The sequence below is a fragment of the Palaemon carinicauda genome, chromosome 14 (assembly GCF_036898095.1).
Source record: "Palaemon carinicauda isolate YSFRI2023 chromosome 14, ASM3689809v2, whole genome shotgun sequence".
Taxonomy (NCBI): domain Eukaryota; kingdom Metazoa; phylum Arthropoda; class Malacostraca; order Decapoda; family Palaemonidae; genus Palaemon; species Palaemon carinicauda.
In genome coordinates this window covers 124,355,485-124,372,758 of record NC_090738.1, presented here as the reverse complement: position 1 = coordinate 124,372,758, position 17,274 = coordinate 124,355,485, and the positions used below count along the sequence as shown (strand labels likewise).

General features: G+C 45.0%; 1 protein-coding gene across 1 annotated transcript in view; it reads left to right on the top strand.

The window, feature by feature from the left end:
* The window catches only part of LOC137653738 (E3 ubiquitin-protein ligase TTC3-like), a 250,667-nt gene that overhangs the window by 149,010 nt on the left and 84,383 nt on the right, over positions 1-17,274 (top strand). Inside the window, exons 19-23 of the mRNA XM_068387356.1 lie at positions 2,649-2,800; positions 3,033-3,135; positions 4,361-4,434; positions 15,153-15,350; positions 15,661-15,751. Of these exons, the coding sequence (XP_068243457.1) occupies positions 2,649-2,800; positions 3,033-3,135; positions 4,361-4,434; positions 15,153-15,350; positions 15,661-15,751 (618 nt within the window). The remainder of the gene's footprint in view (positions 1-2,648; positions 2,801-3,032; positions 3,136-4,360; positions 4,435-15,152; positions 15,351-15,660; positions 15,752-17,274) is intronic.

Below are 17,274 nucleotides of genomic sequence, written 5' to 3'. Positions count from 1 at the left end.
TACTTCCCCCAGATTGGATGCTGTTTTCGGACACCTCAAAGGAAGGGGGGGAGGGGCCCACGTTTTGAACCACAGGATCTCAGGCCTGTGGTCAGAATCGGAAAAGTGCCTCCATATAAATCTGCTAGAGATGAAGTCCGTCTTCCTGGCTCTTCAACAGTTCCAACAATAACTAGCGGATCACTCTGTGGTATGATCAGCTCCATCTCCACAGTAGTGGCTTACATCAACAAGCAAGGAGGTACCTTTTCAAAGCAGCCATCCCATCTCTCAGTAGAGGTACTGAGATAGACCGAAGTCCACTCGATTCCTCTATCGGCTCGCTTCATTCCAGACAAAGGGAATGTGCTCGCCGACAGTCTGAGCAGAGCGTCTCGGATAATGAGTACCGAGTGGTCCTTGGATCATCCAGTAGCTGACAAAGTATGACTTTGTGGGGTTACCCGACTGTGGATCTGTTCGCTACAGCGCTGATCTTCAAGCTCCCGCTGTATTGCTTCCCAGGCCCAGATTCCAAGGCACTTTGGCAAGATGCCCTCCCAACGGTGGGACAGCATCGACGTGTACGCTTTTCCCCCGTTCTGTCTGATGAGGAGGGTGCTCAACAAGACCAGAATATCGGTTAATCTCTCGATGACCCTTTATAGCTACGTGATGGCATCACGCGGAATGGTTTCCGGACCTTCCGCAACTCCTAACGGAGCTTACGGGAGAACTCCCTCTGCGACACAAACGACTCAAACAACCACACCAACATCTTTCACAAAGCCGTAGCTTCGTTTCGACTTCACTCCTGGAGACTATCTAGCAGCTCTTCACTGAGAGAGCATTGTCGCAACAAGTTGCGAACGGGATGTCTGGACACCTGCGTAGGTCATCCGCAGGGGTCTACCAGGCAAAGTGGAGAGTTTTCTGTGGTTGGAGTCGTGGAAGGGGTATCTCTCCGCTCGATACCACTATTCCAGCAATAGCGGAGTTCTTCGTATATTTGCGGGAAGAATACGCCTTTCAGTCTTGGCTATGAAAGGCTGTCGCTCAGCCATAAGTCTAGCCTTCAGGCTCAAAGGAGTGGACATTTCTTCCTCGCTGGAACTTTTCCTACTCATACGAAGATATGAACTGGCCTGCCCTCAGTCGGAAGTGAGACCTCCTCCAAGGAATGTGGTTCGAGTTCTCAGGCCTCTTAAGAGACCTCCCTACAAACCATTACGCCAGGCTTCAGATCGCCACTTAACTGCGAAGGCGGTGTTCCTACTAGCTTTGGCCTCGGTCAAGCAAGTCAGTGAACTTCATGGTCTCTCATATGACATCGCCCATGCAAGCGGATGGGGAGGTAACGTTCAGAATCGTCTCTGAGTTTGTGGCTAAGACACAGAATCCGGGAGTGCCCGACCCTCGATTCGACTCATTCCGGATTTCGAGTCTTCGTTCTGGAACAGATGACCCAGACCATCTCCTACTGTGTCCAGTAAGGAGTGTGAGGTTATATCTCAAAGAACAGCTGCAGTTCGTCCCCAAGTGCAAGATTTGTTGGTGAGCACTGGGAGATCAAAGAGGGTGGTCCGTCTGTCCCTGAATCCTGACCCTCCTCCGTCATGCTGCCTTAGAGCGCATGATGTCAGGGGCGTAGATACGTCCCTGGCCTTCGAGAAGAACTTTCTCAGGGACGCAGGTTCTACCAGCGGGAATGTGAAAGCATCAGACGACCTTCACAACCCACTACGTGCAAGTCGTGACACACAGGAGGCTCGATACGTTCTCTATCGGCCCTGTGATGGCTGCACAACAGCAGGTTTAAAACCTCAGGCTCCTTAATGGACAAATAGCAGAAGGTTGAGGGCATTGTTACCTGGTCTTAGTCTGCATGAATGAAAAGGTTTGTCTGGCCCTTATTCTTTTCTTCATCTTCCCCTCTCTTGGGGAAAGCAGCATCCATAGTTCTATGCACAGCTGACCTCGAACCACTGCAGGTAAACCATGTTTCCTTGTGCTCCTAGTATTAGTTAATACTGTCACGTCCCCATACCCTGACGAGCTGGTATTGGAAAAGTCCTAGCCTAAGTTTCCATCTAAAGGACTTCAGGTCAACCACCTAGGACTGGTCACACTTTATACCTTCACACACAGCTTACGTAGGCCGCAGCCCTTGCACAGCAAGGTTCTAGCGAGGAGCAGGGACTCCTTATTGTTGAGTGCTGACACACTCAATATTGAGTCCCCGGGCAAACCCAAAAAGCCATACTGGCTGGGACGTCCACCCTTCCTAATGGGTGAGTCACCCCTATTAAATAGCGTGGTTTGTATTCCAGTTACGGAACAAATGACAAATTCGTAGATAATTTGTATTTTTCCTAACTATACAAACCTTAGCTATTTAACCAAACTGGCCTGTCAGCCCTATCCCCCTTGAAGTCCTACCTCCAAGCAAAGGGAGCTCAATCACAGGTGTGTGAGGGGAAGCGGTAGCAAGCTATCCTCCCTACCCCCGCTAACTAGCGGTGTGGGTAGTAAACCCTCGTTAAAAATTAATGGCTTGTCATTTCAGCTACGCCGAAAGTAATACCCTATTAAATAGCTACGGTTTGTATAGTTAAGAAAAATACAAATTATCTACAAGGTTGTCATGTTAATGTGTTCCTCCTCTGCAGGATTTTTTTGGCACGCAATGTGAGACCCCAGATTGCACAGGCAAGATTCATAGAATAAATATCTATGATGAAACGGCTGCCTTGAAGCATGAAATAGTTGGGAATAAAAGAGATAAGAACTCCGCAACACCTGTCAAGCAAAAAAAGAAAAAGTAAGTTTATTGTTATGGTTTTCTTTTCTTCTATCGATTGATGCATTTAAATTGAGTTGTTTCTAGTGGTGGAATCAATTGAAATGTTCATTTCCGATTTGCTAGTGATATTCTTTTTGTTAAAGCTATTCTACTCAAGTCTGTTTAGTATCCTGTAAATCAATATTTTTATTGATATTCTTTAAAGATTTTTTTTTTTATTACTAAATTTTCTGTTTTATTATTTTTATAGGGATAAAAAGAAATCTCAGCCCTCTAAACCATATCAAGACGCAAAGGATAAAAAACGGTCTCAACAAGAAAGCATGTCTGAGGATATTTCACCCATGGAAGAGGTAATTATATTATCATGATGGCTCTTACAGTATGTGTTTACTTTTGAATTGTGTTGCATAAGCTGGCACAGAATCCAAGCACTTTTACTAAGACAAATCCCCTTTAAAAAATTTTTTTTTTACATCGCCCCTTCCCTTTGGGGTGTTAAGAAGGGAGATAATTCATCATCAAATTATTCTATCCTGTGCTAGGTCCTGCCAAGTCTTTATCATAGGTCTTGATCTATCACCTTTTACTATGATTTCTTGAGCTTTTCTACATGCTTTTGTCCAGCCATTTTGATATATATTGATTTTCTAACTGGTCCTCATCCCTTCTCATCACCATGACCAATGCTCTCTTTGGTTTAGTTCTCTGCTTATTTTCCAGCTTTTGGTGACCACATTTTTCCAGTGCTCCAACCTATAATATCTACATTTGAAGGTCACACCTTATGAAATCCCCTCATACTGTAAACACAAAAATAAGATTTTATTCGTTAGAGAAATTAAATTTCGGCTCTCGTCATTTAACCAGGAACGGAATATAGATAAACGATACCTTCACCCTTTGTATTTTCAAAGCACACAAAGCAATATGTCGGACCGTATATATGAACTAACATGTTGCCCATAGCAACCTTTTTGTGATACCAAGAGTTAAACAAGTGTTCTATTCAAAGTTTTCCTATTGTCCATGATACTGCTTGATCGGCAAACTAAGCTGTAGACGTTTTATAAGCACTCAAAGATATTATAAAATCATTTGGGTCTGATTTTCCCAGTTTTACAGCTGTTTAGCTGTATGTAGCATCTCTTCTTTCATCCTAGTATAAGCTAATCTAATATGCTATACACTTTCATCTTATCGTCATCAAGGTCTACACATTGAGGGCAACAAAGAGTTGAACAATAATTATAGCCATAGCAAGGAACAAACATAGAATGGGCATCAGGTGTATTTAAATGTAACATATGCTTTGTATTTAAGATAGTAGCTGTAAAATATAGATTAAAGACATATCGGATTGACGTTAAAATTTAGAACACAGAACAAATCATAAAATTCACACAAAGTTAAACTCCATTTTGCTGTTTAACATCTTTTAACTTTTAGTTCTTAGTGCAACTGCATAGTTTCCCTTAGTGTTGAATTGCCTTCCTAGCTTCAGCGCTGGACCATATGACCTAAAATCCTTGAATCGAAATAAAATATGTTCTATTGAAATTATTTTTATGTTTTCAGACTGTTACTACTCCTCCCAGTGCTTCTGCACCACATGGTTCTGCTAATGATTGTCAGGATAGTACTAAACAGAAGTAAGTTTTTGTTACAGTTGTGTGAAATTCTAGTCCATTGATATGTCTTATTTGTTTCTAGGTGCAGTTTCTTTTCATATGTATAACCTGAAACGAAGCTGATACAAGTACTGTACTGTAATCGTGATTTCAAAAACTTTTTGTTTTGGTTTGGACTTTATTATCTATTATCCTCTTGTGTATTCCAAACACATCATTTAATACATAAAGAAAAAGGTAATGACCTATTTGTGCCTATGGTCTTGTAAGCCCATGATAGTTAATAGAATTATTCTTTGTGTACTATTATCAAGCTGTGATAGAGGTTTTGGGTTACTGATGTGTAATTCAATATAAAGTTATTTGATGTATAGAAAGATTTAATTTCACATTACAACACAGTTGTCTTGGTTGCTTTGCCATCACGAGGTGATACAGTTTACAGTTTCATCATTCAGAGGTTAAAATGAGTACCCTACTCTTATTGGCCTGACCTTGTTTGCGCTACCTTTCCGGCTTTGTCCATCATGCAACTCGCAGCTGCCAACATCTCTGCATGACTCGCTTTGAATATTCTTTTCACACTTGAGTTAATTCCGTCCCATTCATTTGTTCTTTCTTGTGATCTCTATTTTTGTTGGTAAATATTTTTGCTATTTAAGAAGGTCCTAAGTTTTAGTTTGTTATCTATCCCGATATTAGGCTACATTTTGTTTTTCTATTTGAACCATTGGATGTAACTTAGTAATAATCGTTTTCATCAAGCTTTTGCCATACCATGCTGGATATACATACATATACCAAGGCACTTACCCAATTTTTTGGGGTAGCCGACATCAAACAAATGAAACAAGAAAGGGGACCTCTCCTCTCTACGTTCCTCCCAGCCTGACAAGGCTGACAAAGGACTCAACCGAGTTCGGTATTAAGAATTATCAAGGAAAGTGGGCTTGGATCTCTTAATTCTGTGATTCAATAAAACTCTTCCACCCCTAAGGCCTCTATTCCCATATGCTGCTTTTTTCATACATCTCAGGTATAACTAGGGACGGCCCATGTCAGCTGTTAGGGGTTACAGGTCTGCTCTTGGTCAGGTCATGTTGGGCTAGAGCTTGAACATATGGAATGATAAGACCTCAGATCTGTTGAGGCACTTAAGTTAGTTCAGGTTTAAGACTTTGGTAAGGCCACCCACCAGGGATCTAACCTTGGTGGTAAGGAGCCTCAATAGATGATACAAGCCTTCATAAAAGGTTAACATCCAAGACTTGATCAGTTGAAGGGTGTTCTTTCTGGTCTTGGTCTCGTTTAAGAAGGTAAGCTATCTTTATGCCTGATAAGGTGTTAACAAGATTGAGGACAATGTTAACCAGTCTGCGGGAGTTTCTTGAGATATGAAGATTCTCCCCTTCACAATCCCAGCTTTGTTGTTATGATAAAATGTGACTATTTACTCCACCATGTCAAGTTCTTTAAACTGGTTTCCTTCATAACAGTAAGAAATCTTGTGTATTGTTCTCCTGACTTTCTTTAAATACAGGGCTGAAGAAAACCACTATCTCCATTAGACTTAAACCATTACCAGGGCCAGTGTTTGCTCGAAAGGGAGACCAATATCCACTCCCATGACTTTTCAGAATATTGTATAAGAAGATGGTGCAATGGGAGTGAATATCAATATATCCTATAGGAAGATAAGAGCGTGTGAAGATTCATTGGAATGAGACTAAATGTTTGTCTTGGACTCTTTCCTGTAACTGTATCTGCTTTGAGAGAAATCTTCTTGTTTTGTTGGTTAAGGGATGGATTTCCATTGCATGGTTTCAAATCAGTTATAGTCAAATACTTATTATGCAGATAAAAAAAGTCCTGATGATGACTCAAGTTTCCTGAAGGTCATGCCAGAAACAGCGACAAATTTCTGAAACTGGAAGCCAGAGAGTAATCAGATGCATAAAAGAAAGCAGGGGCAAGAACACAAGAGCCTATTTTTTTTTCATCCAGCTGTCATGTTATAATCTTGACATTAACTTACACTGAACCTTGTACTACTATAACAACAACACAAGGCTTTGATACTGGTGTTGTCATTTTTGCTATCTCTGTTTTGAGTCCTGCAGATGCTCTACTATATCTGCTAACACGGTGCTACTAGTACAGAGTTCAGAAGTATTCGGTCCTCCAGTTGCACTTTTACTATTGCAGTGCTACTTGTTGGTCTTGATTTTTTTTATGCTTCTGGTGTTACTGCAGCTGGTGAAGAGCTCGTTATTGATTGAAGGAATGAAAATATTGTGACACAAAAACCCATTACAGCTCCTAGTTTGGAATTCATTGTAGCTTTCAAACAGTTAGCAAACACTCAAAGAGTAAGCTTGTTAACCCTTTTACCCCCAGGCTATTTGGAAATTTCCAACCCTTAACCCCCAGGGGTTATTTTTTTTCAAGCACATTTTGCAGTATATTTTTTTTTAAATTGCTCTAACAGCCTTAATTTTCGTCATAGAGAGGTCAGGTTGGTCTCATTCTCTTGGAAAATGCCTGAAGTTTCTCAAAAAATTATAAAAAATATGAAAAAAAAAATGTAAATAGCAGTTTTTTGCAAGGACGTACCGGTACGTCCATGGGAGTAAAGGGATGTGTTTTTTGAAACGTACCAGTACGTCCTTTTGGGGGTAAAAGGGTTAACTACTAAGCATTTGAGAGATTGTAGGTGCATAGGCTAACTTACCTGATCATCATCATTTTGTTCAAGTTGAATGGTGTGTCTAGTATTTATGAATAGGCTATGTTAAGGTAAGGGTTGTAGGAAATAGAATTACATTTTATTCTTAGTCTATTATTGCATATTTGTGTTTTATTGATTAACCTGTTAAGCGTCACCCACGTAATAATACGTTCATCATGATCTGCTCGGTACTGACTTTAACGGGATATTACGTTCATGACTTTAAATGCCTGTTTGTTCCAACACGAGGTACTTACCTCGAACCACTTTCTTAGGAGTATCTGGAATCTCCTCCCAACTGACCAGAGTTTTGTGTAGTTTACCCTAAACCCATTTTCTATGAGGGGTAACCTCAGGCGGAGTGATACGCGCCCTGAGGCTAACCCCGGGTCAGAGAGCATGCTTGCTTAGGTCTCGACCTCCAGTAAATTCTCTGGTCGCGTCGCGATAGCATCTCGCCGCTCTCCGTTAATCCCAGTGTGACTCGCGTGTCCCCGTCCCTTTGTCTCCCATGTGCTTCTCACGTGGCTCGGTTGTGCTTCCCTTTGTTCTTACCTGTGCGCTCTTGTGTCTTGGTAGTGCTTCTCCTTATCATGGAGAATCCTCGCCGTTGTCCTGGGCCTATGGCCGGCAAATCGTGTGGTGCGTTTTTATCAAAACCCGAAGTGGACCCGCACTCCTTTTGTTCCTCGTGCAGGGGGAGTGTATGTTCTCCCTCCTCCACGTGTCCTGAGTGCGAGTCATGGAATGAGGTGCAGTGGGTGCGGTATGGCACCAAAAAGAAGAAGGCGTCGAAGAAGTCGCCGAAGAAACCTAGCATTCCTTCTCCCTCTCGCTTCGACAGCTGCCCCAGCGGATCACGCTTCGCTTTCACCCTCCACTACCCAGAGTAGGGGACGAGGTAAGTCCGTTGCCGGGAAGAGGCCTACAGCCCTTCCCCTAGAGTCTGACTTCCAGGATAGTGGGATGGTGTCGTCTGTCCAGGCAAGTGGGGGGCCTGAGGGAGGTGAGGGAGTTTTTTGGAGGACGGCGACCTGGTGCTCGCAGGTCGTGTCTCCTCGGATGACCCCATGTGGGGAAAAGATGGCACTAATTGTTCTCCAGCCTCTTGGGCGTGTATTTCAGGTGGTTCAGCGGCTGAGTGCAGCGCCGAGAAGGAGTTTTCCCTGCCGTCGGACCCCACCGCGTGGGTTCCCCCTAAGATGCCCTTCAGGTCTCCGTTGAGAATGGAGGAAGACTTCAGGCCCTGGTCCCACACAGGAGGCCCTCCTCGCTCCCCTCCAGCGCCTTCGGCTGTCTTCCCGGAGGTATTTCTGCAGGCGTCGTCTTCAGCGGAACGGGGCAGAGATCCATCGCCGCCGGCGAGAGAAGCTAGGTCTTCGAAGAGGGCCTATAAATCATCGGGCTCCTCGGTGGAGGAGTTTTCCTACTCTTCAGAGGACGAGGCGCTGAAGAAGCTTAGACGGCGGAAGGAGAAGTCCCGCAGGAAATTGGCTGACTCCCGCTCCCCCTCGAGGTCACGCCACGAGAGTAGGCATCAGAGGTCCCCCAAGAGCAGTGATTGGGTGATGGTCCACAAGGAGAGGCTGCTGGAGCTAGCTGCAGCACTGGGCCATTCAAGTTGGCGTCCGAGGACGAGCTCCCCGGAAAAATACTCCTCCGGCAGCAGTGGCGCCCGACGGAGACTCTAATCATGGCAGGTTCCAGTTGACAGGCATAAGTCCGCGAAGGTTCCGACTCCATCCGCCCAGCGGAGAGAGTCGCCCCTTCAGTCTGGCAGCCGAGTCCTGACCTCCAAGGAACGTCCTTCTCATCATGACCGCAGCCCTCGCCTCTCCTCGACGGGCAAGCACGCTGAGTCGAGAACCTCCGAGAGAGAGTCCATATCCAGGAAGGAGGCGCCCGTGCCAACGGCGATGCCCGTCCTCCGTCGCGAGCCCCCGCGAGAACATCGGCTTAGGACTCCCCCACGGGCGAGGTCCTCCGGCGGAGCACCCTCGTCGCAGTTACCCACAGCCTCGTCGGGGGAGCCCGACGACCATGGAGAAGGTTCTGCTGCGGAGGTATCGGCCTACCGGAGAGTAATAGGCCTTATAAGAAGCCACCACAGGCTAGACATCTCGGAACCTTCCTCAGAAGAAGCATGGCGTTCAAGTCTCAATAGGATTGTGGATGCCCCAGTTCAACTACGCCCCTCCTTGGCTCTCCCTGTGGCGAGGGACGTTATGTTGGGGAAGGAACACGTGGCCAACCACGCAGAGGCGCCTAAGAGTCAGAGCACCTCCAAGCTGCTCCAAGGCATGAAGTCTCAGTGCAAGTTTTACCTTCCGGAGGGACAACGTGCGGGCGCCTGCGCACTGGAGCCAGCACTCGCCGTGTTAGGGCAAGGAGCCGCAGAGGAAAGGGCCTCCGCGGCCCCAGTCTGTTTCTCGCCCTCGGAAGCTGTTAGGATGGAGGAGCTCTCCAAGGACTTGATCAACGTCTCCTCCTGGCTAGACTAGTGGGCCTCTACCCTGGTGGGCGTCCAGTCGTCTTACGATCTGACTGTGCCGGAGAACCAAGCTTTGCTCAAAGAACTTATTAGTTCGGGGGGCAAGGCTCTTAAAGTTCTTGTCGTATCAGTCCTTGGCCATGTCCGCCAACTGGGTCCTACGGAGGAGGGACACCGTGTTGAGCAAGCTGACGAGGCAGAGAGGCCAGAGCCCTACGGAACCAGACCGTGTGGGATGACGCTGTTTCCCTCTAAGGCAGCAGAGGACTCGATGGAAAGGCTACGAAAATTGAAAGAACCATTTGAGCCCAGACACCACCCGGTTAGGAGACTGTCTTTCAGAAGACCCTCCGTCGACGCTCCACGCCCTTCTCGCCCCTCTCCTAACCAGCCTAGGAGGGACAACTCGACCACAGCATGGGCCCAGTCATCTCAGCCCTCCCGTAGGGGTACAGCCTTAACCCAAGCCGCTTATAGGCCGTCCTTCTCAGCATCCAGAAGAGGACGTTCAGGCCGCTCTTCAAGGAGAAGATAGGAAGGGAGGCCCCCTACTCCTGCCGAAGCCTCAGGTGGGGGGATGCCTCAGACATTCTTGGCAAGCATGGGAACAACACGGAGCAGACCCGTGGACTGTGACAGTTCTAAAGGAGGGGTACAGGCTACCCTTCCATGATACCAGACCAACAGGCGGACTGGCTAGCCCCCAAAGACCCCTTGAAACGAACAGCCCTGCAAGGAAAGATATCAGCGATGTTAGAAAAAGGGGCAATGGAACCTGTTCAGGACCCAGGTCCAGGGTTCTACAGCAGGCTGTTCCTGGTGGAGAAGGCAACAGGAGGTTGGAGACCGGTCATAGACCTCTCAGCCCTCAACAAGTTTGTCTACAAGACCAGCTTCAAAATGGATACTCCGAAGTCGGTCTTGGCAGCCTTAAGAGAGGGGGACTTCATGATGTCAGTAGACCTCAAGGATGCTTACTTCCAAGTTCCCGTTCACCCCTGCAGCAGGAAGTACCTACGGGTGAAATGGGCGAACCAGACGTTGCAGTTCAAGACCCTCGGCTTCGGCCTGTCCACTGCCCCTCAAGTCTTCTCAAGGGTCTTCACAACAGTCTCAGTCTGGGCACACGAACAGGGCATTCGCTTGATTCGTTACCTGGACGACTGGTTGCTACTTTCACCCTCAGAGGAAGGACTGAAGGAGCAGGGCACGAAACTGCTGCAGTTCTGCAACGTTCAAGGGATCACCGTCAATCTTCAGAAGTCCCAGCTGATTCCCTCCACCAGGATGACTTACCTTGGAATGGTCCTGGACTCATGGTTAGTGAAAGCCTTCCCCTCAGTGGAGAGGTTAGACAATTTGGAACAGGTCCTACGTCCCTTCCTGACGGAACAACCCAGGAGGGCGAAGGACTGGCAGAGGCTCATAAGACACCTGGTGTCCTTGGAGAAACTAGTCCCCCAGAGCAGGCTGAAGCTCAGGGAGATCCAGTGGAACTTGAAAGAAAATTGGAACCAGAGGGACTCCCGTCTCGAGGTGGTTCCAGTGTACCCAAAGACAAGACTAGTCCTGGATTGGTGGAGCTGCAGGACGAACACGCGCAAGGGGATGCCCCTAGCAGCCGATCCCCCAGAGATGCTCCTATTCACAGACGCATCGAAAGAAGGATGGGGAGCCCACCTCCTAGGAAAATCGGCAAGAGGAAGTTGGACCGCCCAGGAAAAGACCCAACACATAAACGTGCTAGAGATGAGGGCAGTACGAAGAGCGTGCCAGGAATTCGTGAGTCTACTCCGAGGAAACGTCGTAGCCCTTTTGTGCGACAACGCCACAGTAGTGGCGTACATAAAGAAACAGGTAGGCCTAAGGTCGAAGGAGTTGTGCACCCTCGCTCTAGAACTCCTGGAATGGGCCGAAGGGGAACAGATCGCAATCTCGGCAAGGTTCATCCCAGGGAAGAAGAACGTTCTCGCCGACGGCCTCAGCAGGATGGGTCAGGTGGTAGGGTCCGAATGGTCTCTACACCCAGAAGTAGCCAGGACAGCCATCCAGAAATGGGGTTCGCCGGTGATGGACCTCTTTGCGACATGGTTGAACGCCCAGCTCCCCGTGTTCTGTTCTCCTGTGCCAGACCCTAAGGCAGCGTTCGAGGACGCCTTCCAACACCCCTGGGACAACCTAGACGTGTACGCTTTTTCTCCCTTCGGGATGCTCAGGCGGGTCCTCAACAGAGTAAGAAGGTCGGACAACCTGTGGATGACTTTGGTTGCGCCCTGGTGGCCGGAGAGAGATTGGTTCGTAGACCTAAGGGAGTTAGCACGCTTCCGGACAGGCCAGACCTTCTTCGACAGCCTCACTTCCTAACATTCCACGGAAATCCTCAGTCCCTCCGACTTCACGCGTGGAGGTTATCGAGCGCCTCCTGAAGAAGGAGGGCTACTCTTCTAGCACAGCGTCAAGGATGTCGGGCTACCTGAGACGGTCTTCAGCAGCGGTCTATCAGGCCAAGTGGGCGACCTTTACCAAGTGGTGCTCTTCTAAGGGAATCAGGCCCCTGAAGGCCTCCATCCCTCAAATACTGTAGCACATTTCCTGGTATATCTCAGGGACATAGCCAACATGTCCATACCAGCCATCAAGGGAGTCCGAGCCGCCTTGGGCCAAGTTTTTCTTCTGAAGGGTATAGACCTGGGTAACTGCAGACACCCCTCAATGCTCATTAGGAGTTTCGAGCAATCATGCCCACCACAAGAGGTGAGGGTGCCACAATGGGACGTGGCTAGGGTCCTCAAAATGTTGTCCGAACCCCCGTTCGAGCCCCTGAAGGATATTGTGGACAGGGATCTCACGTTAAAGACAGTCTTCTTGTTGGCCTTAGCCTCGGCTAAAAGAGTAGGAGAGATCCACGGCCTATCCTACGAGGTAGCTCATTCAAAGGGTTGGCGAGAGGTCACCTTCAAGTTCATCCCTTCCTTCGTAGCAAAGACTCAGAATCCTGCCTTCTGGAACCCCAGATTTGAAGGTTTCTCCATTCCAGCAATCCCCCGGTCGAGCAACCTTAAGTCTGTGCCCAGTCAGAACCTTGAGGAAGTACTTGGAGAGGACGTCCAGACTACGACCGAATATCAAGTCTTTTTGTTTCCACAGGCCTCGTGAAGAAACCAGTCTCAAAAAATACCATCTCCTTCTGGCTGAGGCAGGTCATCATCAGGGCCTACAGTACGGCAGGAGTTCCTCTGCCAGGAAAGCCTAGACCCCATGATATCAGGGGCCTTAGTACCACATTGGCTTTCGAAAAGAATATGGCAGTGGGCCAGATCCTAAGGGCAGGCACCTGGACTAACCAATCTACCTTCACAGCCCACTATTTGAAAGATTATTCAAGAAAATCCCTGGACGGGTTCTCGATAGGTACCGTCGTTTCTGCGCTCCAAACGGTTTAAAGGTATAGCCCCAGTGGTAACCACGGGTGTTCAAGCACAAGAGACACAGGTTTGTTACTAAACCCCCTTGTACTTCATTCCCCCTGTTTTCTGCTTCTAATAGGCCCAGAGAAGGCCCTAAGCCAGAGACAAGTACCTCAACATGGGGAGGACATGCCCCCTAGAACGTTATATGCACAGGTGAGTTCCTTAGACACTAAGATGGGTTTTTGTGTAGTTTCCGCTATTCCGATTTTGTATGGGATCAACACGACCTAGCCTCACTCTAAGTCTCAGATTATTCCTCAGCACGGTCTCTAGAACGGTTATGTGACACTCCCACCTCCTAAAGTATAAGTCTCCTAAGAAAGTGGTTCGAGGTAAGTACCTCGTGTTGGAACAATTCACAAATTTTAAGTAATTTGTATTTTTCCTAACGGTACTTACCTCGAACCACTTTCGGGTAATGGCCCTCCCTACCTTCCCCGTGTGTCCCCTGGTATTCTTAGAGACCTTAGCCTTAAGAACTTACTGGAGGTCGAGACCTAAGCAAGCATGCTCTCTGACCCGGGGTTAGCCTCAGGGCGCGTATCACTCCGCCTGAGGTTACCCCTCATAGAAAATGGGTTTAGGGTAAACTACACAAAACTCTGGTTGGTTGGGAGGAGATTCCAGATACTCCTAAGAAAGTGGTTCGAGGTAGGTACCGTTAGGAAAAATACAAATTACTTAAAATTTGTGATTTCAAGTCGTCAGTCCAGTAAATATGAATTTACTCGTATAGGAACACCAATTAGCAACACTCAGCATATGTAAGCTGTAAATGAAAACATATACGCTGTCTGGCAACTTTTTCCTGAAGGTCGCTTGACGTTAGAAAACTGGTTTCCTTTTAGTGCGCTTCGGGCAGTTATGAAGAGAAGATGGTAATTTGTTTTGCTTCTTTCACAATGAGCGACCTAAAGAGAAGGCATATTTTTTTAGATGAAGTAAATTGAGTACTAGATGAGGTGTCTGATAATGATAATAAAAGAATGATAATGCATAGAATTATAATTTTTTTCATTCAGTATTATGTAGCCTTTTGAAATGAAATAATATTATTATTATTATTGTTATTATTATTACTTGCTAAGCTACAACCCTAGTTTGAAAAGCAGGATGCTATAAGCTCAGGGGCCCCAACAGGGTAAATAGCCCAGTAATGAAATGAAACGAGGAAAAATTGAATATTTTAGGAACAGTAACAACATTAAAATAAATATTTCCTACATAAACTATAAAAACTTAACAAAACAAGAGGAAGAGAAATAAGATAGAATAATGTGCCCGAGTGTACCCTCAAGCAAGAGAACTCTAATCCAAGACAGTGGAAGACCATGGTACAGAGGCTTTGGCTCTACCCAAGACTAGAGAACAATGGTTTGATTTTGGAGTGTCCTCCTAGAAGAGCTGCTTATCACAGTTAAAGAGTCTCTTCTACCGTTACCAAGAGAAAAGTAGCCACTGAACAATTAGAGTGCAGTAGTTATCCCCTTGGAAGAATTTTTTGGTAATCTTAGTTTTGTCAGGTGTGTGAGGACAGAGGAGAATCTGTAAGGAATAGGCCAGACTATTTGGTTATGTGTAGGCAAAGGAAAAATGAATGGTAACCAGAGAGAATGGTCCAATTTAGTATTGTCGCACCACTCACAGGACCCCACAACTCTCTAGCGGTAGTATCTCAATGGGTGGCTGGTGCCCTGGTCATCTTACTACATATAAATTGTTTTTTATTCAATCATTTAATTAATATTCCTGCATTTAACTATGAATACGAATTATAAGCATAAAAATTAATATCAACTTCGAAAAACTATTTGTGAAATGACCGCTAACTGCAAAAAATGCATGACAGTACATTAGCACCAAGGTGGTTGGGGGGACGCTTAACAGGTTAAACTGAATGTTTTAAGATTTAATCATATACATTTAGCTAAAAAATGGAAGTATATGAACCTTTGTTAAGAATGATGATTTTATACACTGCTTTTTAGTAAATGTTTGACCTTTAAATTAGCTGTTCTGTTTTGTCTGATTATCTCTGGCCCTTTTGTAGAGTTCAAGTGCCTGTTGCCCCCCTGCCTATAGACCCAGAAAGTTTAGATAAAGTTGCTGTTATTATTAAACCAACGGTCGAGGAAGATCCTGTAGCCCCAAATAAATCTGCTAAGAAGAAGAAGAAAAATAAGAAACAAAAAGAAGTCATTCAGCCGGATCTTTTAGGTGATCCCCTTGAGGCAGACAAAAGCAACAAGTGAGTATTGGATTGAGAAATGTAGACAGGAAGTTTTTATGGAAATATTTAAAGTGATGGACTGTTGTCGTCACTGGCATTGCAGTGATATATCAATACTTCTTCCAGCTCTTATTACTTCATGGAGAGCAGATTTGCAGATTATATAATTAAAGGGAAATTTTAAATAGAAATACTATCTATGTATTAGTTCCAAAATTGATTGCATCAAAATAAACAAACATTGAAATAAATTTCTCAATTGAATGAGTCCGAATATAAGATATGCGTATTGAATGCAATTGTAAGCTGTATTTTTTTCCTGTATTAGGAATGATTATGTTGCACGATTAAGGTTACTCAAACAACAAAGAGAAGCTCAAGAGAATGGTCACATTGGTTCTTTCAATATATCACAGTGGGTAAGTAACAGAATTTGTTTGACTACTAGTATTTCGCTCTTAGCGCTTCAAGTGTCAGACATATTTTATGTCCGCATTTTTTACTTCCTTTGGCACCATTGGACAATTTTTACACAAAAGAATTACCTGTGCTTCTCTTTTATTTTATACTTATGTGAAAATTTTACATAATATGGAACATGTATTAATAGAAATTGAATTTATTTAGCCATATGACGATAAATATTGTAAAGTTGTATCTTGTATAAATTTTTTCGCCAAGTTAATTGAAAGGTCCAAAAAGGGTTTCTGGAGGCCTTACTGCCAAATAAATTTTATTTGAGGTTTGCTCCCAAAGGGTTAAGCAGCCTTGTATTGATATGTGATACATATGCATATTTGTAAACATAAACTAAAGTCTGTGGAATGTTTTTGGAAAGAGCATTGATTATTGGAAATTTATGGTTTCCAAGTAAAATTGTCATATATCTCCTTGGAATAGAGGAAATGGTTAGGGAAAGGCTTGTGAATTATATGTAGATCCTGAGGAGGTGGAGGAATTTTTTGATAGATGTAATTTTGAAGGGCCAAGACCCAGAGGAAGGAATGGAAGTCAATGCTAGATAACCTGAAGGGAGGGAGAAGGTACCAAGAGCTAAAAAAAAGTAGCCATGAATATAGAACTAGGGAGGACAAGTAATCCATGAAATGAACTACCATAGGGCAGAACACTGCAATAGTAGTAGTAGTAGTAGTAGTAGTAGTAGTAGTAGTAATGGTAAGAAGAGGCATGCTCGAGATATATCGGATCATTATTTGTTTGAATCTGAAGTTAAGGATCCTTTATGTAGATAGAATGCAGTAAGATAGGTTGGTGAACTGTGAAATGTGGAGGTTTTAAGAGGAAAGAGGAGTGGTTTGAAGGTCACTATGAGTGGCAGAAGCATGAAACAGAACAGTGTCCTAGAAGAGGATTAGATGGAATGGAAAAGGAACTGTATTGGCAAGCATTCACATCACCAATTTGTAAAGTGTTTATTCCAGAAATAGGTGATTGGCACTGTGCATGTGGGGTTGATCTGTTGCTGAGACTTCTTTGTAAGTGCCTGAAGCACTGAATATTGTGTATGATCTCTGATCTTGGATCTCTTCTCATATTCAAAAGTTGAAGATATTTATGTGTTAGTATGCCTTATTGTCTTTTCTCAATTGCTGCTATTATAAGAGAAACTTAATTTGGGCTGAGTAATTTTTCATTTTCACAGTCCATTGATTATTATGATCCAATTTACACATAAGGATGTCCCATTTGTACCCACTTTTGCTGTTCAAAATTTACATCCCCTTATCTCATGCAGTATTGTAAATTCTCTTCTTCTAAGATCTGTCAATTTATCACAACCAAGTCTTTGTTCCTGTTGTACATTATACATACATATACCAAGGCACTTCCCCCAATTTTGGTGGGTAGCCGACATCAAAGAAATGAAACAAAAAAGGGGACGTCTCCTCTCTATGTTCCTCCCAGCCTGACAAGGGACTCA